At 39.6% G+C, this 23607-nt stretch overlaps 1 protein-coding gene across 2 annotated transcripts in view; it reads right to left on the bottom strand.

Moving 5' to 3' along the window:
* The window catches only part of Cdhr18 (cadherin related family member 18), a 90444-nt gene continuing 66837 nt past the window's right edge, over positions 1 to 23607 (bottom strand). The window contains exons 12-19 of one of the 2 annotated variants that reach the window (XM_063274070.1): positions 21250 to 21482; positions 17549 to 17720; positions 15985 to 16226; positions 14897 to 15096; positions 12630 to 12649; positions 11623 to 11690; positions 5978 to 6026; positions 1 to 471 (exon numbers count right to left, since the gene is read on the bottom strand). In XM_063274070.1, coding sequence (XP_063130140.1) covers positions 311 to 471; positions 5978 to 6026; positions 11623 to 11690; positions 12630 to 12649; positions 14897 to 15096; positions 15985 to 16226; positions 17549 to 17720; positions 21250 to 21482 — 1145 coding nt within the window. In that variant the 3' untranslated portion in view covers positions 1 to 310. Of the gene's footprint in view, positions 472 to 5977; positions 6027 to 10979; positions 11049 to 11622; positions 11691 to 12629; positions 12650 to 14896; positions 15097 to 15984; positions 16227 to 17548; positions 17721 to 21249; positions 21483 to 23607 lie in introns of those variants that run through there. The other variant, NM_001308479.1, reaches the window with a different exon arrangement.

The raw sequence follows: 23607 nt of genomic DNA, 5'->3' as shown, positions 1-23607 counted from the left end.
TATACTCAAATGCTTTTATTTACCGAGCAGGTGGGTACGCTGTGCCAAGCATGAGCTGGACTACATCAGTGAGGAAAACAGTGATGCTCTAAAGGAGCTATACCCTGCTGAGCCAAGGAGGACACAGGATGTACAGACTTAGTTTCTAGTGTTCAGCAAAACATAGCCAAAGCCTTAAAGGTGACATCTCTTGCTGCCCTCTACCAGAACTAGCTGATTCTAGAAAGCTATAAACATCCACACAGCAGCTGAGCTCATGTCTACAGCTTAAATTTAGGTAGCTATGCCAGTAACACCTACAAAAATGCTATCACTCAGAGAAATTGCGGGGAATTTTCAAGGATATTGACTCCTCTGAGGGACTGGCTTCTGAGAGGAAGTTTATGCTCCCAAAGGACGCTTCCTGGTGCTCCAGTGTCTTCCACTTTCTTGCACCTGTTCGACTGTTGTACACATACACATTCCCAGAGACTGTGGAAACGGAAACCATAGAGAAAGGGAATTATGAGAAACTTGCGCTAAGTGAACATTTGCTGTGTAGTTCAGAGAGTGTCTGGATTGGCTTTTCAAGTCTTGCTTTTTTACTAAGAGAAAAAGAAACAGAGGCCGCTAGTGATTTTCACATGCATTTAAAAACATGGGCCTTTTAGTGACTCCTTTGGCGGAAAGAACAGTACTGTTAATTGACACTTTCAACAGTTACATAAATCTCCCCAGATGATCAATTATCCATAAAGAGATTTATTTTTAGGACATGCAAAAATCGATGGCGTCTGAAGTCTCTGGTCTACTTGGTTGTATTGTTCCTATGTTAGTTTCTTTGTATAATGTATTGTTCTTATAAAAGATAGTCCCTACAGGACAACGGTTCTCAATTTGTGGGCCAGGTCCCCTGTGGGTGTCAAATATCAGATATGCGTGTCATGTATTTATATTATAATTTGTAAAAGTAGAAAATTACAGTTATGAAGTAGCAACAAAATAACTTTGTGGTTGGGGTCACCACAACATGAGGAACTGTATTAAAGGGTCACAGCATTAGGAAGCTTGAGAATCAACTACCTTAGAGAATCTTAGTAACCGATGTGCAGCAATTCTGTACTAGTTTTTGACAATTTTTGTGATCCTATAATTATTTTTTAGAGTTTAAAAAAAATAACTCAAAAGTGTACCGAATCTTCCCCTGCCTCCTACCCTCAAAAGTACCCTCATTGGTCTGAGGATTTACCAGTCAACCTTCCTAGACAATAATGAAATATTGGAGGAAGAACTGGGAATAAGACGTAAAAAGTAGGATATCAAACAAGCTATGGCTGTTTATTATGAGGCTAGATAAAAAGTTAACAACAATAGTAAAAATGATTCCTGTGGTGCTGATCAGTAGTAGATGTATTTAGAGAACTGGGTGCTGTGTCTTCATGCCAAAAACATCCACTATGCTGGAGAGAGGCTTACATATTAGAAAGAGGAAACTGAGGCACAGAGATGTTAACCTACTTGTACCACCTGTGAGTGAGTACAGAGCTCTAACACTAACAGCTAAAAGTAGGAATGAGGCTATGTCATCATCTCTTTATTTGAATCCACAAACAAACAGAATTTATGCCTCACATTCTAGGTCCTACCCAACACTTAGTAAATGGCAATAAGAAATAACACATGCAGATTAGTACCAGCATTTTGTAAAGCTGTACTATGTTTTGTCAGTCCTCAAAACCCATTCACTGAAGGATGATTCTTCTTCTAATGTGGATGCTAACACCATTCTTCACTGAAAACCCCTTTCTATACATTTACACACACACACACACACACACACACACACACACACACACACGCACGCACGCACGCACGCACACACACACACAGAGAGAGAGAGAGAGAGAGAGAGAGAGAGAGAGAGAGAGAGAGAGATACACAAATCTGTACCACCAAAACAAGCTACACCATTATCCAATCATCCACGCTGGGACTTGAAAATTATAGCTAAGCTGTCTATCTAACAGGTTCAAAACAAGCCAAATTGTTTTGACTGCATGCACAATGCCTGGGCAAGATCAAGCCAGTCAAAACCTCAGTCTATACACGGGAGGACCTTGGATACTAGCATTGGGGCAGTCAGTTTTCTCAGGAAAACTGGCAGGGGAAGATTCGGGACACCTTTGAGTTATTTCTTTCCAAGAAGCTACCCAGGCTCCAGTAGATGTCTTAGACCCACAGAGGCAGCACCAAGTGCATTCAGCAGGTTCGTTTTTTAAGAGCACATAAAGTTGAGAAGAAAACATGTTGGGAGAGGGTAGACGCTGAAGAGAAGAAGGGGGAGGTAAATGAGGTCAAAGTGCATTACATCCGTGAAATGTCTGCACTTTCCTTAATTGAAAGCCATAATAACCTAGACATGGAGGTACATCTTAACTCCAATGCGAAGCGGTGGGGTGGAGAGACAGGGAGTTTCCTGGAGCTCACTGGATCCTATTCTAGGCAAGTCAGTGAGGCTCAGGGTCACTGGGAGACCTTATCTTGAAAGTAAGGTTGAGAACAACTGGGGAAACACATACTGGTTAAAATAGTTTTTGGCAAAAAGCCATAATTTTGTATTGTGTGTATCTAGCATAATAAAAATTAAATCAATGTTTATAAAGTACTTACAAGTCTGGTAATGGTGTTAAAGTGTTGATTAAATACATATATAGTTCAAATTTTAGAGGAAGCCAAGAAATGGCATGAAATAAACTTTAAATACCTCCAATCATAAGGATAATGAGCTGGGGTTATACAGCCCAGTGATGAAGCACTTGCCTAGGGCATGCAAGATGGAGCCCAGGTTCCATCCCAAGCCATGCAAAACAGCCAGGACAAGGGCACCGGAAGAGAAGAGCAGCAGAGGGCCGGGAGTCACTGCTGCTCTTCTGTTCTCTCACCAGGACGTCCGGCAAAATCACTGCCTGCTTATAGGAACGCAGCACTCGTCTGCTGCTACTATACCCAAAGATCTCTCTGCCTCCTCACCTACCTGCACCTCACTACTTAAGACTCAGACTCCGTCCCAAAGAGTCACATCAACTCTTTTCATCTCTGTCTTCAAAAGGAAAAAGAGCCACGTGATTGTGACCCATTCTGAAAGCCTCTGACTCAAAACTGATTAAACAGAAAGGATAACAGCGTTTCAATCCCAAGAACCTGGAAAGAAAATGCAACATCACTGCTGTGAAGAATGAGAACGGCAAGCGACCTTTGGCATCTGTGAGCATTCTGTAGTTTTCCTCATACACTTTTAATGAATTAGCGAAACTTGAAGTTCCTGAGAGCCTGCTTAACATACAACAGGTTAGGATGAGTGATAAGTTTTCAGTTTGATAAAATATTTTAAAGTGTGACGTTCTTTAGGGGAAAGCTGGAAGCCAGCAATGAAAAAAAAATCACTAATTTCATGCCAAGGCATCTAGAATTGGCAGGAGCTCAGTTCCAGAGCAATATCACAAGGTTGCGCCGTACCAGTGAGTCTGTTGCAACTAATGCCTCGTGTTGCATAATATTTTGACAAAGTGATTCTCATATTTACTGTAATCATGTTTAAAATGCACAGGTACCTGCACACAGCAGCAAAGCCTGCATCATATCCACTTTTCCGCTGTGGAAAGGGAGACCCTGAAATGCTTGCTAAATGCTGGCTGCAAGATCACATGGAAAGGTGCCAATTACATCAACTTTCAAGCCTCAGCCTTCTAATTGCAGATCTTTGGCTTCTCCTAAATCTCTAGTCATTCCCAAGTGTCCTTTCTTCCCTTAGGAATGGAAAGCATAAAAAGTAAAGCTTGCAGAGTGTTCTATAAAATAAAGGTAAGGTCTTCTTTGCAACGCTAAGATTCATTGACAGATAAATGATACATTAAGAATTGTGAATCTATGAGCCAGCCAGCCCTTTAGAAAGGAAAACTGAAAAAGAGAGCTAGAGTGTGACCCTTAAAGAGGTTTGAAATACAACTTGCTTAGAACCTGGGTAGACACTGGTGACTTAGCCAAAAGTTCAGCAGAAATGATGCCTTGTGATTTCCAAGCCTGGGCCTCAAAGGACTACTTGTTCCCTGAACAAATGCCCAGCTAATCCTGACAGAGAAACTGCATGAAGAAGCCAGAGGACCCAACTACACCCCACCTACAAATGTCTCATGATGTCAAACTGTATGGCCACTTTGGACCCACCACATCAGACAGTTGCCAAAAGAATAGTACTGGCGGGTCTCCACTGGTCCTCATGAAGGTAAAAAATGGCCCAAGCAACAGTTAATCACATTGCTGGCACACTGAAGAATAAGTTATAATAAGATGGTTATTATTCTAAGTTAGTAATCTTTGGGGGCTGTTTGGTACCCAGAAATATATAATGAGAAATAAAAATTTTTTTTCCTTTTCTTTTTTTCGGAGCTGGGGATCGAACCCAGGGCCTTGCGCTTGCTAGGCAAGTGCTCTACCACTGAGCTAAATCCCCAACCCCAATAAAAATGTTTTATTTACCCATAAGTGAAGTTTAATTAAACTCATTATCCATATTTAAAAGATGCATATTTCATCCAGCTATATCACTCCTGGGCATATACCCAAATGATGCTCCAACATATAACAAGGACACATGCTCCACTATGTTCATAGCAGCCTTATTTATAATAGCCACAAGCTTGAAAAAAAACCCAGATGTCCTTCAACAGAGGAATAGATACAGAAAATGTGGTACATCTACACAATTGAGTACTACTCAGCTATTAAAAACAATGATTTCATGAAATTCATAGGCAAATGGATGGAACTAGAAAATATCATCCTAAGTGAGGTAACCCAATCTCACACACACACACACACACACACACACACACACACACACACATGTGCAATCATTGATAAGTGAATATTAGCCCAAAGGGGCTTGGATTACCCAAGATACAATCCACAGACCACCTGAAGTTCAAGAAGAAGGACGACCAAAGTGTGAATGCTTCAGTCCTTCTTAGATGGGAGAACAAAAATATTCACAGGAGGAAATACAGAGACAAAGTATGGAGCACAGACTGAAGGAAAGACCATCCAAAGACTGCCCCACTTGGAGATCCAGATACACCCACCAAACCCAGACAATATTGCTGATGCCAAGAAGTGCATGCTAACAGGAACCCAATATAGCTAGCTGTCTCCTGAGAGGCTCTGCCAGAGCATGACAAATACAGAGGTGAATGTTAGCAGCCAACGATTGAAGTGAGAGTGGGGTCCCCGTTGGAGGAATTAGAGAAAGGATTAAAAGAGATGAAGGAGTTTGCAACCCCAAAAGATCAACAATACCAACCAACCAGAGCTCCCAGGAACTAAACCACCATCCACAGTATATACATTATATACATGGACAGAGCCATGGCTGCATCTGCATATGTAGCAGAGGATGGCCTTGTTGGGCACCAATTGAAGAAGCCCTTGGTCATACCAAGGCTTGATCCCCCAGTGTAGGGGAATGTCAGGGTGGAGAGGCAAGAAGGGGTAGGGGGAGGATTGGTGGGGAACACCTTCATAGAAGAAGGGGGTTGGGGGATGGGATAGGGGGTTTACAGATGGGAAGCTGGGAAATGGAATAACATTTGAAATGTAAATAATTTTTTAAAAATAAAAAAATGCATTTTTCATATATAATAAGGTAGATGTCCAGCTCTTTTTGATTCATGGAATTCTAAATCCTTGGCCTTAACTCTACGTGCCCATAATTTGATGAGACCGAGGAAGAGTAATGTCTCCCAAGCATTAAATGCCACTGAGAATTCAACTGATTCTTCTCATCTGATCCCTTTTAGTAACTCAGGGTGCCTGTTCAGCCCTAAAGTAGCTTTCTCCAGCGTGGTTATTTTTGAAAAGCACAGTGAATAATTAATCCGTTAGTGCTTTTTAGTATCTAAATCCACAAAATGAACATAATTCAAAAGATACGGAAGCGTCATACCTGGATCAATGGCTTCCCCATCGAATACAGTCTCATACACAGTGGTTTCCTTAAGAAGGAAAGAAGAATTACTTTCAAAAAGTAAACAGATTTGTACCTTCTATAACAACCTGGTGGACATCTAGTTGTGACACAGTCGACACATTATTACAAAGAGACAAGCTAATGTAGCACAATGGAGTGAGGTTATAACCTCAGATAGAAGGGTAAAAATGTTCAACTTCTAAAAACACCCACAAACAGTGAAAAGGCAGTCTGGAGTCTGGTAAATCCAATATTTGTTTAAAAAAAAAAACTATGCACAAAACCCATAGTATTTGGGAAAAGAGGAAAGATTTATACCAGGAGCAGTTTTAAAATGTAACTGCCTACTATCAATTACACATTAACAGACACACTAACCAAAAACACACCACAGTCATGTCTATAAAGCATGTTAACCTTTCTACGTAGATTTCCCTTACTCTTAAACTAGGTGGCAGTGCTGTTAATACTGCACATGGAAAACTAGCAATAATTGACTTTTACACAAATGTAAAGGATTTTTCTTTCCCCCAACTATTTAAACATCAAAACCTATGCTTATAAAACTTTAAACCATTCAGTAGCCTAAGCCCCTCACGACAGACTTCTCACCTACTCTTTACGTCTGAAGTCGGCCAGCCTAGTTATCTAGGGTAGACTGTTTCAGAGAAACGTCAGCCTCTCTCTCTTTTCTGGTAGCTTCGTCTTACTGCCTGCCTCATGACTGTCTTTGCTTTCTTGGGTACTATCACCATTGTGTTGTGGATGATTTACTCTTGGGCATCGGATCATCCGATAGGCTCTTTGTACCTGTTTGTTCCTTTTCTAGCTTTTTGTTTGGCCCTCTCTTCCTTGATCTGTGGTTTTGATTTGCTTCCTCATACTGTCTTTGTTCAGCACTTGGGTGATGACCGAATCTCCTTCCCCAACCAAAAACATAGTCTTAAACTTGTTATATAACATCGTAGACTTCTCCGAGATAACTTGACTTTGAACCACCGTATTTTCCTCAGGGTTGCGATCGTCTCTCTGTGTTTCAGAACTTGCTGCATTATTACCTGAAGTGAAGCAAGTCCATGCAGTACCTCAATGCATCTGCTCACATCTAGATTATCAATTTTGAGTGAGTTTTTAATTCAGCATGTATCTTTTGAAGTCTAGAATTCATTGATGTTTCTCGCTTCTCCACTTCCTTAACTTCCGGTTTCTTTCCTCCATCTTTATTTTGCTGCGCAGTTTCCACTTGTCCCTCTTGCTTGCAAGTCTGATCTGCGGCTTCTTTCTCTTCTTGGGGGATGGACAGGGGTGGTTGTTTTGTGTTTTTTGTTTGTTTGTTTGTTTGTTTGTTTGTTTTCTTTTCTTTTTCATTTATTTATTTTTAAACTCCAGATTTTATCCTCCTTCTAGTTCACCCTCTGACTGATCCACATCCCATGCCTCCTCCCCAGATACTCTGTCTCCACTAGGATGTCCCCACTCCACCACCCCTCAGACCTCTAAACTCCCTAGGGTCCTCCAGTCTCTTGAGAGTAAGGTGCATTTTCTCTGGCTGAACCCAGACTGGTAGTCCTCTGCTGTATATGTGTTGGAGGCCTCATCTCAGCTGGTGTATGCTGCCTGGTTGGTGAGCCAGTGTCTGAGAGATCTCAGGGATCCAGCGTAATTGAGACTGCTGGTCTTTCTACAGGATCACCCTCCTCATCAGCTTCCTCCAGCTTTTCCCTACTTCAGTCACAGGGATCAGCAGCTTCCGTTCATTGATTGGGTGCAAATATCTGCATCTGAATCTTTCAGTGGCTTGTTGGGTCTTTTGGAGAGCAGTCATGATAGGTCCCTTTTTGTGAATGCCCCATAGCCTCAGTAATGCTGTCAGGTCTCGGGGCCTCCCCTTGAGCTGGAACCCACTCAGGGCCTGTTGCTGGACCTTCTCCATTTCCATCCCTGCATTTCTTTCAGACAAGAAGAATTATGGGTCAGAGCTTTGGGTGTAGGATAGCAACCCTACCCCTCACTTGATTCCCTGTCTTTCTGCTGGAGGTGGGCTCAACAAATTTCCTCTCCCCACTGTAGAGCATTTCATCTAGACCCCCTGGCCCCTGCCTTTTGAGTCCTGAAAGTCTCTTACCTCCCAGGTTTCTGGTACATTCTGGAAGGTCCTCCCAACCTCCTTCCTCCTGAGGTAGCCTGTTTCTATTCTTTCTGCTGGCCCTCAGGACTTCAGTCCTTTTCCTCCACCCATGTTTCCCTCTCCCCACTCCCTGTCCCCTTTACCTCCCAGGTCTCTCTCTTCCCTCTCCACTAATAGTTACTTTCTTCTCCCTCCCAAGTGAGACTGAGGTGTCCTCACTTGGGCCCTTCAGCTTGTTGACCTTTTTGAGTTCTGTGGACTGTATCTTGGGTATTCTGTACTTGTGTTGTTGTTGTTGTTTCTTGTTTTTTTGGCTAATATTCAGTTATTAGTGAGAACATACCATGCATGTCCTTTTGGGTCTGAGTTACCTCACTGAGGATGATATTTTCTAGTTCCATCCATTTGCCTGCAAAACTCAGAATGCCATTGTTCTTAATAGCTGAGCTGTATTTCATTGTGTAAATGAACCACATTTTCTGTATTCATTTTTCTGTCGAGGGACATCTGGGTTGTTTCAGCTTTTGGCTATCACAAAAAAAGGCCACTATGAACATAGTAAAACACATACCCCTGTGTCATGGTGGGGCATCTTTAGGTATATTCCCAAGAGTGGTATTGCTGAGCCTTTAGGTAGATCTATTACCTCCAAATTGATTTCCAGAGTGGTTGTACCAGTTTTCAATGGAGGAGTGTTCCTCATTCTCCACATCCTCACCACCACTTATTGTCACCTGAAGTTTTGATCCTAGCCATTCTGAGTGCTGCAAGGTGGAATCTCAGAATTGTTTTGATTTGCATTTCCCTGATAACTAAGGACTTTGAACATTTCTTTAGGTGATAAACACAAGGGATAACCAGATGGCGAGAAGCCTTTTTCTCATGTTGGCCTTTTAGCATGTTCCTCCTGTGAGCAGCCTGAAAGTTTCTTCCACCTTTTCTCTTCTTTTCACCTTCTTCATAATCTTTGTCTTCTGAATCAGATGTAACCCCTGGTTTAGCTAAATTTAGTTTTAGGACTGGGATTTTAGAAGTTAAAACTAAAGAGAACAGACAGGTTATATATACATATAGAAAGTCCATCTTCAATCCTTTATAGGTACTAATCACACAAACCTAAAACCAGTTTGTTTTTAATCTTACACTCATTAAGAACTCGTTAAGGTGTGTGTTTTCTTTTTAATTAGAATCAGTCCATGATGCTTATAAGTGATAAGTAAGGAAACAAACCTAATGAAAACATGGCCATATTGGAATGGGATTTTTAGTTTCTCTATCAAACATATCAGAGGATTACAGAAAAAACAAACATCACTCGCCCAAGGTAGTAACCAGAGAGCCCATACACATAAACAAGAACTATCACTCTGTTCAATTAAAGGATAACATCTCAAAGATGTTCTGAGTAATCAGGCCAGTTGTTTTTTATTAGGTAGAAAAGTTCATCCTTATGCTTTGAAATTCTGTAGGAAAGTGACCTAACACGGGTGTTTGTGTGTGATGTGATTAAATATGTTCTTGATTTCTCAGATAATTATTTTTACCTATGTAAAACTTCTTTAATTACTTCAGTAATTGGACCTTTGCTTTGATATCTCTTACGATTTAAGTAGTGTTTTGAGCAAATGCTGTACACTATATATACACCAGTCTTCTGTTTGTCCTTAGTACATTTTTCACTTGGACAAAAATTATTCTCGTTAAATCATAAATTTAGGGGGCTGGAGAGATGGCTCAGCGGTTAAGAGCACTGACTGCTCTTCCAGAGGCCCTGAGTTCAAATCCCAGCAACCACATGGTGGCTCACAACCATCTGTAATGGAAATCCGATGCCCTCTTCTGGTGTGTCTGAAGACAGCAACAGTATACTTATAAAAAATAATTAATAAATAAATATTTTTTTAAAACATAAATTTAAATTGTTTTATTTAAAAAGTTTTTTCTACCACAAAAAAGAAAGAAAAAGAAAGGAAGAAAGAAAGAAAAGGAAAGAAATAAGGAAGGAAGGAAGTTCACATTAGTAGTAATGCCAACTTGATAAAATTACTTTTGTCATGAATTTAATACTTTAAGCAAATGATTTTGGTGGTTAGTTCTCTTTGTCAACTTGAATTAACCCAGAATCACCCAGAACGATATTCAGCAGGGGGTTATCTAGATCAGGTTGGGCTGTGGGACTTCTGAGAGGGGTGTCTTAATTATGTTCATTGAGTGGGAAGACCCAGCCTGAAAGTGGTTTGGGGCTCAAAACTGTTCAGAGTGGCAAAAACTAGCTTGAATCCTAAGTCCCCCACTCGTTGCAGCTGAACATGGCTCTGATGTGACTAGTTGTGTCAAGCTCCTGCCACAGCAGCAATGGACTACAGCCCCGAGTGTAAGATGATCTCTTTCTCTCATAAGTTGATTTTTGGGTCAGGATATTTTATTTCATCAACAGAAATAAGACTAGAACATGACTACTTGCGAGTAATCTTTCTAATCTGTAGAAGGTTAGCAGCTTAGGGACTAAAACTTCCCATCAGTCTTACCGCCTTTCAACTATATCCACCACAATTTTTCTGCCTGCTGCAACTTCTGTTAACTCAGATTCCTCTCTTAATGGGAATCTTTATGAGAGTCACTGTAGGTCACACTGTATGTGGCTTCCTGACTTTCTAGGATGTCAGAATGCCACTATATTTGGACCAGTATTTTGAGAGCAAATAATGACACAGATAACACTGTCCTGAAGACCAAGCAGCCTCAGCAGAACTATGGGCATCTCCAGGACACTGCCCGGTAGATGTCTACTGTTAGGCCACCCAGTCTGTAGTGTTCTGCTATTGAAACACCAGAACACAACTCAAACAATCAGATGATTGGGCAGCACTGGCCTCCTTGTAGGAGGCCTGGGGGCAGGGGCATTGAGAGGGAGCCAGCCTGTGGAGCAAGGCCATGGGCAGCCAGAACTATGGCAGGAATGTCCAGAGTGCATGGGAAGCAACTGGAGGAAGGTGGAAGATGAAAACTAAACTTGCCCTTTCTCGTTCTATGCTGCATTGTGGATCCAAGACCCAGCCCTCCCTGGTATACTTCTGTGGATTACTCAGTGGTTATGCTTTGGACAGTTTGGATGCTTCTGCTTTCCCTGAAGGAACATTTACCATCTGCTAAAGACACTAAGGTTGAGGAATTTACCCAGGTCTGTTACATGTGTAACGTCCTTTCAAATATAGTCTTAAATTCTCAGTAGTGTAACCTAACGCTAAGGTTATATTTGTCTACTCATTCCTTTTTTTTTCTATATGCACAGATATTTTGGGTAAGTTTTTGACCTCACCAAGTTCCTAAAATTTAATCTGAAATCCCAGCTTTGTAACGCATACTAATTCAGCAGAAAATGGTGAACTGAAATTATTTTATTTCCTTCCTACGATGTTTGAATAGATCTTACCATATGTTTACAAGGGAAAACTCCAATATGCAAGGGGAAAAAAGACAAAAATACACTTACGGTTAACACTTCTAGTTTTTTGTTTCTGGTTTCTGTGATAACATTTTTTTCTTTTTCGCTTCTATTTCCTGTTTAAAAGAATACATTAAATGAGTAAACTAATAAGTAAGTATGCAGTGCCCGACATTTTTAAATGACACAAGGTGGGCTTGCAAGATGACTCAGGGTTGAGGTGTTTGTTGACAAGCATGACAACCTGAGGTTGGTGCCCACATGACCAGAAGGGACAACCTGAGTCCTTCCAGTAGCCTTGTGACCTTCCACAAAAGAAAAATTATAATATAGGTGTGGTCACTTCAGCAATACATACACGGAAACTGAAGAGATTGATCAGCATGACTACCCTGTAAGGATAATATGCAAATTTGTGATATACTTCATATTTTTTAAATAAGACTAAAGATGTTCAAAAAAGGTCTATGAAAACTATTAGGTGAGGTTCATATACATGTGTGTGTATCTATGTGTGTATGTATGTATGAATGTATATATGTATGTTATACATACATATAAAAGAATATTTGTATAAATATATAATATTATATGTACATATTCTAGAGGTCATGGAGGACCTGGGCAAAGCGGTGTCTACTAAACATGACAGGACCATTGTATGAGCTCACGGCAGCTGTGATACCTGCACAAGACCTGTATAAGAACAAACCCCTCAGTATTCGAGCATGGAGGAAGGAAAAGCTCATAGGCCACACCGCTCACTGAAAAGCCACTGACAGTTGATGGCTTCTGGCAAAGGGGTATCAGCTATTTTTTCCTTTTACAAGAGGGTGGTGTCTGGTAGTGCAGCAATTCTCAGAGGACATGAAGTTGTGAAGTAGTGAACAGTTAGGAAGGTGAATTCAGGAAAATTACAAGGTGGAATGGGAGTGGCTGTGGTCAAAATACATTTCGAGAAATTCTCAAAAAAAATCAACAAAATATTTTGTTAAAATAAGTGCATAGAATTTTAAAATATATAATCCAAGCATAATTAGCAAACTATATCTTACCTACAACATATTTCATTCCACTGTATAAAAAGAAAATTTGAGAAAACATCAGTTAAATTATGACAATATATGTTGAAAATAATTTCATCAGTTAACATATGACTGTTATCACATCGTAGTTTTTTTTTCAAGGAGTAATATTGTGATTTTCTTTAGCTGTTTCCATCTGCTTTACTGCATCATTAAAAAGAAGTCTGTATCAGTAATGAAAACACAGATCTAACATTTGTGTTCCCTGCACGCAGTACAGTGCTATGTGATTGTGTCTGTGCGCTCGTGCCTGTGTTATAAAGATTGAATCCACAGCCTGTGCCTGCTTTCTATTCCCTTTCTTTGTTTTACTTTTTATTCTGATAAGTGGTCTAACTCACGCTGGATTTTAATCTGCAATCCTCCTGCGTCAACCTCCCATGGACTTCGGAATTAGAGTCCTTTGCCCCTAGGCCAGGCTCCAAGTCTACTTTTGAAGCTATGGCATTCTGAAGCATTGTATTGACAAATGGTGATAAAGGCAGATGTGCTCTCTGTCTGTTTCTTTAACCTCAATGAACTAAAACAATCAATTGTGTGGAGAGGAACTGTCCTGTATTACCTACCCGTTTCTAAGTTAACTACTACTTATTGTCAAACATCTGTCCATGAACCCACTGAGGCTCAAAATTATATGACATGCTTCTCTGCTCACAGATTTATTTGTTTTAAAGGAATTCTCACAGACAGCACATTCTACTGCCTAGTCATGTAGAGCTGATCTTCAGTTCAAGCAGGGCTTGGTTTGGTTTGGTTTATTTTATTTTGGTTTATTTTAATTTTTGTTGTTCTTTTGTTGTTTGGTAGGTTGGGATTTTTTTTAAGATTTATTTATTATATATAAGCACACTGTGGCTGTCTTCATGCACACGAGAAGAGAGCATCAGATCTTATGACAAATGGTTGTGAGCCACCATGTGGTTTATAGGATTTGAATTCAGGACCGCTGGAAGAGTAGTCAGTGCACTTAACCACTGAACCATCTCTCCAGACTGTGTTGGGCTATATTTTTTTAAGATTTATTATTTTATTTTTATTTTGTGGATAGTTCCTATGGAGCCTACAAGTCAGATCCTTTGGAAGTGGATTTCCAGGGGTTTTCAGCCTCCCAGAGTTGGTCCTAAGAACTAAACTACTAAACTCCAGGCCTCTGCAAGAGCAGTAAGTGCTCCTAACTTCTAAGCCATGTCTATATCTACGTATTTCCTTGTTTAGTATGTGTGCTTGCGTGTGTTTGTGTGTGTGTGTGTGTGTGTGTGTGTGTGTGTGTGTGATGCTAGTCTCATATTTGCTATGTAGTTATTGCCTCTGCCTCCTAAATGCCGTCAAGCTAACCTCTGTTGCTGGTTTTTACATTTTTTTTTTTTTTAGAAATTACAATTACATAATTTTTTCTTTTCTTTTCCTCCATCCAAACCCTCCAATATATACCTCCTTGATCTCTTTCAAATTCATACCCTCTTCTTTCATTAATCATGTTACATATATGTGCGTGTGTTCGTGTGTGTTTATATTATATACAACCTGCTCAGTATGTAAAATGATTCTTGTATGTATGCATGTGTTTTCAAGGCTTACCATTTGGTATTAGATAGACAATTGGCATGCTCCTCCAAGAGAAGACTATGTCTCCTGCTCTTGGTGTTCCTGAGTTGTCTATAGTTCTTCACATGGGGCTGAGGCCTCATGAACTCCTGTTCCAGCCCCCATCTAGGCTAGCATGTCCTAGTTCAGCTTATGAACCCGTACTTCACTAAGCCAGCACAATTCCTAACTTGTCCCTACAGATGAGCCTAGTCCTCAGCCCTCGTTCAGGAAACTTATGTTTGCCACAGACAGAGACCATTACAGAACACCACAGCCAATCAAAATGCAGAGTTGTGAACCCCGTTGTCAATGGATACATCCACAATAAAGCTCCTGCATCTAATGCTCAGTGATGATTGTGGAAGAGTGGGTGAAAAGATTGTAAGAACCCAGGGATCAGGGAGTTTGCTGTAAGACTGTCTACCAGGAACATTGGGAGCATTGCTGTTTACTGAAGAAAGCCTCTAGCCTTTCAGGTTACAGTGGGTTTGGGAGCTCTAGTAAAAGAGACCGCTGTGTTTTGTACCCTTAGTATTTTTTTCTCTCTAAAGCATGATTAGGCAGAATCACAGACAGTTAAGATTAGCACGCTTAGATCCATTTTAATTCTTTATTCCAAAAACTTAAAAAGAAAAAGAAAATCCACATACTTGGGTTTTGGCTTGGAGCCTTCCTTGGCCACTCTCTGAGACTTGCTTTTAATGCTTCCATATCTCCAGAGGAGAAAACACATCCAGGAAACCAATCCAACAAAGAAAACAGCCATCAGAGTGAAGACGAAAGGAACATACCAGTCACTGCTTTTGTATGTGTTGATGGCTGTATACACAACGGTCAGGCCTTTTCTTTGCTGGAAAAGTATTTAGGAGCAAAGAGAGCATTAGTCCCTTTTTTCAAAGTACATCTGTTTACACAGTGAAGCATCAGTACAGAGCCACCATCTTGACACAGACAAGGGGATATGAACTCCTACATATGTGTAAGTACCCAGATAACAATGAGAATCATGATGACATAAAAGAGACACCAAATTAAAAATGTGAAGAATAGATTTTCACAGAGTGAACACTGTGCTCCAAAGCAAGTCATGTCTCTCCTTTTCACCTCAGTCCTTTGACCTACAAAATTAAGAGACTGAGTGAGATGATACATGAGGTCTTTTTAGACTTGTGTGTCCCTGTTAACTGCTCCCTTTTGTATAACTTGAGACAAAAGTACATTTTTGAAAATCAAATACTCAAGGAAAAAGACTTTTTAATGCTGTATCCTAAAGGCCACAAAACAATGCAATACACCTTAAAGTCAATCAAATAGGAGCATTCATTCCAGGTGGCTGATAAGCCATTGTGTAATTTAGGAGAGGCTTCCCATATCTGCTTTAGAAATAAGATACTAATTGGTATGCTAAATGTAGAGTTAGACTGAAGATTAGATAAAATGATGAGTATAAGACATGTGGTATGATGCCTGGCATTTCATGGGTCCCCATTGTTATGACAGCAAATCCTTTCAAAGCATCCATTTGCAGAGTTTTTTCATGGCTGTAATCCACTGAATAGTGCTCCCTTGGATTGAGCAAGACCTTCAGACTATTCAGCCAGCCGTTAAGGGGCCCTCTACATATGTGCATATAATTTCCACTATTCCTGTGCACACATTAGCCTTTCTAGGCAAAATCTGACTCTGCAGTAAAATATTTACAACATAGAGACTCTAATCAAATTCTGTAACTCTTTACTTCAGAACTGGTTGGAGAAGGTGGTGTGCTGGTTTTCATCACATAAATATCTATAACAGCAGTTCCTGTCCTGGGCTTGATAGCTTTGCCATATTGCAGGTTGTCATCGATTACGTGTACCACAAGATGATATCGCTGCTGCAGTTCAGCTCCAGAATCAAAGTTGAAAGGATTCTTCACAATTAATTTTGGAGTATTTGACCCTCGAGTTGGGTCTAATTGGAAATGAAGATTTTCATTTCCTTTAAAAGGAATAATGGAAAAGTTACAATTATTTTTAATACATCAAATTGTCTCAAGTTACGTTAAAATGATGTCAAAACCCAGAATGTGTGCATAAATTAAAATTTGTGTTACATTATAAATTTTTATATCTACAAATAGTTTATAATGAAGTTGAAATAAAATAAGCAATACATACAACAGGGAAGGGTTTTTAAGTAGGCATGTAGGATAGAAATGAAATCTCAGCACTTGGGAGGGAGAAGCAAGGGGATCAAGGTTATCCTTGGCTACATGAAGAGAGTTCAAGGCCAACCTGGGCTACAAAAGATACTGTTGCAAAATAATGGAAAAAAAATCCAAAAATGTCTTTGAATGTTAACATTGTGATTCTAACCCCTGACATGTAACCAGCAAATCTTAATGCTACTATCTGATTATTCTGATTTTTTTCCTTCTTCTTTTATTGATTGTCTCAATGTAGTCTAGCCTAATTTCTAATGATCTCATCAGTCCACAGTACAAATTATGTCCTTAAGAACTGAAATCCTCTCCAGAGCCTAGTAGACAGACACTATTCAAACAAGATGAGCATTTCTCCTTTCTTCATAGAGCTTATCACCCAATGATAGGTGTAAATATAAAACTAGTCCACATAGTGTATTAGTAGTGTGTTTTCTGATATCCACACTCTCCCTTTTTCAGATGAGCAGCGGCAGTCTGAGCCACATGAAAAGGTCTTATTGTCATGGTCAAGAGAACCTCAAGGACACTGTTTTCCGGTGTAGTAGACTTTCTCTTACTTGTGATTTTATGTGTTGATGGTACTCAGAATTAAATGAATAGTGAGTGCCATGAATATGTTCCACATCTGTCATAAATAGCTCTATGTAACAATTTCTTGGTGTCTAAAACATGGTTGGTCTCAAATGAAGAAAGATCTCCTATAGAAGACAAGTTGGTGACTATAACATTTATGTGAATCTGTATAGATCCAGCAATAATAGAATCAAAATCATATAGCCTTGTGAACTTGAAATAACATCATCAGATGGGAAGATTTCATCGATTTTTTAACTGACTCCATGTATAAAAATAATGTAGATTCTTGTATTAAAATGTAAAGCATTTTCCCAGGTTCTGAGTCACTTTGAAGTCATACGAGTAATTGAGTTGTTTGTGTAGACATGAAAGGGTGTTGTGGGGAAACAAAATACTAGCTATGAGATAGTGTAACTTTTATAAACAGCCACTTCTAGGGTTACATATCATGCCTGACATTGTATAGCTAATGTCAACTTGACATATGTTTGTGATTAAAAGAAATAATTAAAGTATCTACCAGAAGCCATTTCAAAGCGCATTTCAAAATCTTGTGAATCTCTGTCGTGACAGTTTAGTCTGAGGCCATTGACGTTTGTCCCAGCAATAACATTGTCAGAGATGATTGCTGTATATAGATAGGGTGTGCAGACAGGTGCTTCATCATTCTCATCTTCAATGTCAACAGTGACCTGTCAGTGATGAAGGGGAAAGAAACATCACATCCACACCATGAGACTATTTATACACAAAATCAGAAATGAGCATCTGGATGGGCAGATCATCCAGAATTAATAAGTAAAAAGTCTAAAACTTTCTGAGTTTGCAGACATGAACTTGGAAATATGGATTCTAGCTGTCAATCACTAGTCGGCGGTTGATTATTCTTGGGTCAGCTGTGACATTCTATGTCCCCTTTAGGAAGAATTTTGGGCTCATTAGATGAACTCTGTAGAAAGTACAGTTATGCAAATCATAGCAAAAGCAACTGAAGAATGCTGTCGCTGAAGATAAGGTTCCCTGGGACTCTTTGAATCGCCCATATTCAATAGCAAACACACCGAGAAGGAGCTTCCTCTAATTAACTAAGGACCTCTTCTGTACTGTTTCCCCAAGCACAATGTATGTCTGACCTTAATTAGGAATATTATCAACATTTTTGTAATTAAATATCATAAGTCAGGAAGCTGCAATTTACATAGGAAAAGATCAAAAGATCAAGGGTTTGAAAAATGTCAGCTTGGAAAGGTTGTCTTTTCCACCTCTCCAATGACTAATAATTTTCCCAATAACATTAGCAGAAGAATCCCTGGTGCATGTACATCTGCAAGACTTACCTTTTTCTAGATGTTTTATGGAATGTTTCAATAAGATAGTTTAGTTCTGGAGGAAATTGTGAATTTCTTAATGTTACTTCTCTGTAGACTGAATACAACCAGATGTAGTATTTACAATGTGAGATTTTTTAAATTATATTTAGTTAATTTGTTTGTTTGCTTGCTTGCTTGCTTGTTTTTTAAGATATGGTTTCTCTACATAGCCTTGGCTGTTGGGGAACTCACTCTATAGACCAGGCTGTCCTGTTCACAGAAATCTACCTGCCTCTTCCTCACAAATTCTAGGATTAAAGGTATATGCTACCACCACCTGGCTACTTTATTTTGTGTGCATATGTTTGTGTGTGTGCATGCTTATATACACACAGCAGTATGTGTGATGTCAGAGGTCAATTATCAAGAGTTGGCTTTCTTCTTTCACCATGTGGGTCCAGAGGACTAAAGCAGACCCTCAGGTTTCATGACAGATGGCATAACCTACCGAGCCATCTCAGAATCCTAAGACATGTTTTTATTTTTATTTAATCTTTATTTAATTGCTTTTAGCTTTTTGAGAATGTGTGTGTGTGTGTGTGTGTGTGTGTGTGTGTGTGTGTGTGTGTGTGTGTGTATGTACTATATTTGGATAATTTCTACCCTTCCCTCTACCCCTCTAACTCTTCCCAGGCCTCATTCCCTCTCAAGTTTATGACCTTTCTTTTCTATTGATGTGAGTCTATGCTGCCAGTCTTCCTGGTTTTCTACTTTTCTCACAGTGTATCTCACACCCCATGTCTGTGCTGCTGTCTGTTGAATAATCTCTCCTTCCTTCTTGGACCATTTACCCACTAGCAGCCATCTATGTTATTATGTTGATAATGTGAGCCCTGAAGGATAAGCATTAGTCTTGATGTATTGGAGAGACAGAAAGAAAATGGAGTGGTAGAACTGTACTAAAAACAGAAGCTAAGGACCAAAAGGTAGGCAGTTCCACATCATTCAAGCACTGCGGACCCTGAGAATGATGTTACAGCCTACGCCAGAGTAGTGGGGAGTTGATCTTTTTCAGGAGTCATTCTGACACATTTCAGTTCCACAAACAAAGATGGGATTCTAGAAAGCAGCCTGTTTCATCAAACTAAGTACAGGCAATGGGGCACAACCAGGATGCTAGCAAGAGATAGGTGAGAAATAGAGTATAGATTGCCTGAAGGATTCAAGAGAGGATTTGGGGCACACGACCGAGAATGTGTACCCAGACCTCAACCTGTCTCTGAGCTGAGTAACATCAATATATAGTGTCTAAACCTTCCCCTTCTGAGATGCTCTCTCTTAAGTTACTTCCCTTTATCTCTTCTCATAAGAGTTGGGCATGTCCTATTCTGTCAAATCTTTCTCTGATTCATCACTTTGTCTGCCATTCAATTAGACATCATTTTCAAACATGGGACCTTCCCTCTGTAAATCAACTTTACCTTCATTGTTTGAGATTAAAGGTGTGTACTAAGGGAGTGTCTGTACTCCAACCAGAAAGAATAAAGGTGCTAAGACTGAGCCACACCACAGGTGGAAACAGGTTTCTCCAGTAAACAACATAATCTTGGGATTCAAAGTGTAATCAAACATCATGCAACAACACTATTTGGAGAAGTTATGTGTCTATAAGAAAACTGACCAAAGTAACTTACATTAAAAATCACTCTCATGGGGCTGGGGATTTAGCTCAGTGGTAGAGCGCTTACCTAGGAAGCGCAAAGCCCTGGGTTCGGTCCCCAGCTCCGAAAAAAAGAACAAAAAAAAAAAAAAAAACAAACAAAAATCACTCTCATGAGTATCATCCAAAACATGCCAAGTCTCATAATTCTAGATTCATGGTTGTAAGCTCAGCTCTGTGAAAAATCATTCTAATCATTGATGCAGATAGATCATAAGACCTATCTGCTTTCCTCACAGTAACACTAACTCAAAAAACACAGAAGACAAAACCCAGTAACCACATATAAGTGGAGGGAGTACAGTGGTCTTGCAGCTCAAGAAGTCCTGACTCCAGAAGGTTTCTGTGCAACAACAAACCTTAGTTTCATTAATAACATATACCTCATAATAAATACAACATCATATATTCTTGATGTCTTTGAACTGTCAGTCCTCTGGCTTTGCTATTAAAATAATACACAGAGACATACACTAAACCAGACTGCCTTCTACTTCAATGCAATGCTAAGTCTGTGAACATTATATTAACTCTGGGTGCATATATTAACTCTGGGTTCACCTTGCTACCCTTTGCTGATCTTCTGTAGGCTTTGCTGATGCTGGTCTTCACTGACAGCTCTGTGGTATTGATATGTCTTTCCTTCTCCACTGACTTTGTAGAGAGAAATGCAGCAAAAACTGGTGGTGTTCCCTCTGGCTTCTTGCCACTTCTACAGACTGGAGGTTCACGTCTATTGATAGAGCCTTGCAGTTTCTTCTGGATTGAATTGCTGTTACTGATTCATAAATGGTATTTCCAAGTGGATCAAGCAACTGCTTCTGATTTGTGTGAACTGAACTACTAATATCCTGACAACAAAGATTGGAATTGTCCCAAGTAACTATTTCTAAATAGGTCCATATCCTCCTTTGTCTATTAATCTCTCCTTTCCACTACCTCTGTTGAGTGGTGGTCTAGAAGGAAGATAAAAGAATTTAACATGCCTTATTAAAGTATGTTAGCCCTCACCATTCAGACTTCCAAAGCTAAATTGATACAAATGTTATGGAACACACTTGAGAAGTTGAAGAAATTCACACATTTCTCTATTCCCTGCCACTATTGTAACATGATTGCCCCAATGTGATAAATTAGAAAGTGATCTATTAGTCAGTCACATGGACACAAAACTTGTGTCTCTTTACTCACTGTGGCCAGTGCAGTGCGTGGATGATCTCTGTCACAATCCACAGCTTCCACTGTGAGGTTATATTGCCTCACTGACTCATAGTCTGGCTGAGTGGTGAGTTCAATCACTCCAGAGAAAGGGTGAATCCAAAACCTTTGTACAGTCTGGATGTCCCCACTGATTATCTTGTACGTCAGACAGCCTGGTGGGTGGTCTTCATCAATGGCAGTCACTTGTCCAACTTTGTAGAAAGCTGCCAATGTTTTACAGTTTATTTTCCTCATGTACATACACAAAGGCTTACTAGGTCTATAATTTTTCAGATGATAACCTGGATTTTTTTCAAGTGATGAGACCATAAATACTTCTGGGTAAAAATGAGTGTTTGATTACTAAAGCTCCACATGATAGCAGTAAGATTGACAGGAAATCCCTTGCTACTCTAGACCACTGGTTTCTCTCAAGTGAAACAAATTTAAAACAACTCTAGAATACTAATAGTTAGCTTCATCTTAACATTATGCTAAGAGTTATATAATGTTCAAAAGCCAGACTTGAACTAGAAGTTCCAGTTTACAAATCTTAGTCTCTCACTAGTTTAACAACGGACAATTCTGTAGGCCCCTTGACATTTTTCTTTATTTGAAAACTAAGAGCAATAACAGTATCTACCATACCAAGTTGCGAAGACTAAGTGAATTAAAATACACGAAGCACTTAAAAGCCAAGTAAGCAGTAAATGCTAAGTAAGGATTATTTCTTATTTTTATAATTCTCTCACTGGATCCTCCCGACAGCCTGAGGACAGTAGTGCTACATCCTCCATTTTATGCATAAGGAACTGAGACCGAAGGCCACACAAGTAATTGTGATGGAGTTGATCTCAAGTCTATGTCTGCTAATTCTACAGTCTGAATTTAAAATTGCTTTACAATACTTCTGGTTAATAATATTCACAAGTAATCTTTCAGAAGAATGATAGCTACGGTACATGGGTTAAATTCATATTTCCAAGTTCTTTATCTTTCCTGTGTCCCCACTACTAGCCATTCAGGCAACCCTAGCACTCTGATTTGTGATTTGTTTCGATCAATGAGATATTAGTCAACCTGATGCAGGCAGAGGTATGAATGAGAAGCATTTGTGAGGTTAGATTGATTTTGTCTTGACATAAACACACACACACACACACACACACACACACACCACACACACACACACACACACACACACACACACACACACATTCCTGACTATACCTTTAAAAGTCACTCTAGTTATAACTATACATCTTCCTTCACTCTGGGAACAGACTCTGTTTAGTCTGAGCAGGCGAGGATGATGGAAGAGAGGCCAAAGCACTTCAGTCATCCCAACCACACCAGGACAGAGCACTGAAAACCATCTGATTCTCACAAGCTTGAGCAAGGCCATAAAGGTAATGCAATTCTTGAATGTCTGAGCTAGAAACATTTATTGCTATGTTACACTTATCTGTATGTGATTCAGAACATAGCATATTTATGGCAATAGATTACAGCTATGATAGATTTCTTCTCAATCATGTTATACTTAAATCATAAGCTCTGGTACATGATAATACATGGTATAGCTCAACATGATGTGTCTGGGTGTTTCCACTGAGTAGTGATGAAGTAGAAAGAGCATGTGTCATCCCCATCACTTTCAAACTCAAAGAATATTTCCTTATCTGGCATGTTCCTCTAATTAGGATTCATCTCTTATAATGAACTATTAAGTAGGCAGTGAACACAGATTATGATATCAACAACAGGAGAAGAGCATTCCTGGAAAGAAGATGTCCTCTTACGGCAGTTCCAGTAGAGAACAAGTCTATTGCTTGAATGACAACGTCCTTTTTATGAAGGGTATTACAATGGAAGCCTGGTCATGGGGAAGACATAACCAGTAAAACTAATCTCTGTCTACAGATCTGGGAAATGATGGGATCATTTCCACATTTAACCCTGTTTGAGTACAATGGAAAGCATGTTCTTCTGAAGGTGTAAAATTAACCTTTCAATAAACTCTAAATGCTATCTTGAGCATCTTTAGCTGAATTTTAAATAGAGCAATTACGGAACTCTGAATGCGGGCAAACCTCATCAAAACATACTGGAAATGGAGTGCATTCTTCCCTTGTAACCTGCAACTCAGTTCATTCAGTTTCCATGTTTCTTCTAAGTCACTACTGATAGAGGAGTTCTCTACCTACACCTACTTCCTCCCATAGATTTCTGTCAGCTTATCACATCTCCTCAGTTTTTTACTTTTATATTATACATCTCCATAATTATAATTTTCATAGAATCTACTAGATAGATTTGAATGCTCTATGCTAATTAATTAAGTATAGC

This window comes from Rattus norvegicus, chromosome 15 (assembly GCF_036323735.1).
Source record: "Rattus norvegicus strain BN/NHsdMcwi chromosome 15, GRCr8, whole genome shotgun sequence".
Classification (NCBI taxonomy): Eukaryota; Metazoa; Chordata; class Mammalia; order Rodentia; family Muridae; genus Rattus; species Rattus norvegicus.
This window is presented reverse-complemented; position numbering and strand designations above follow the sequence as displayed.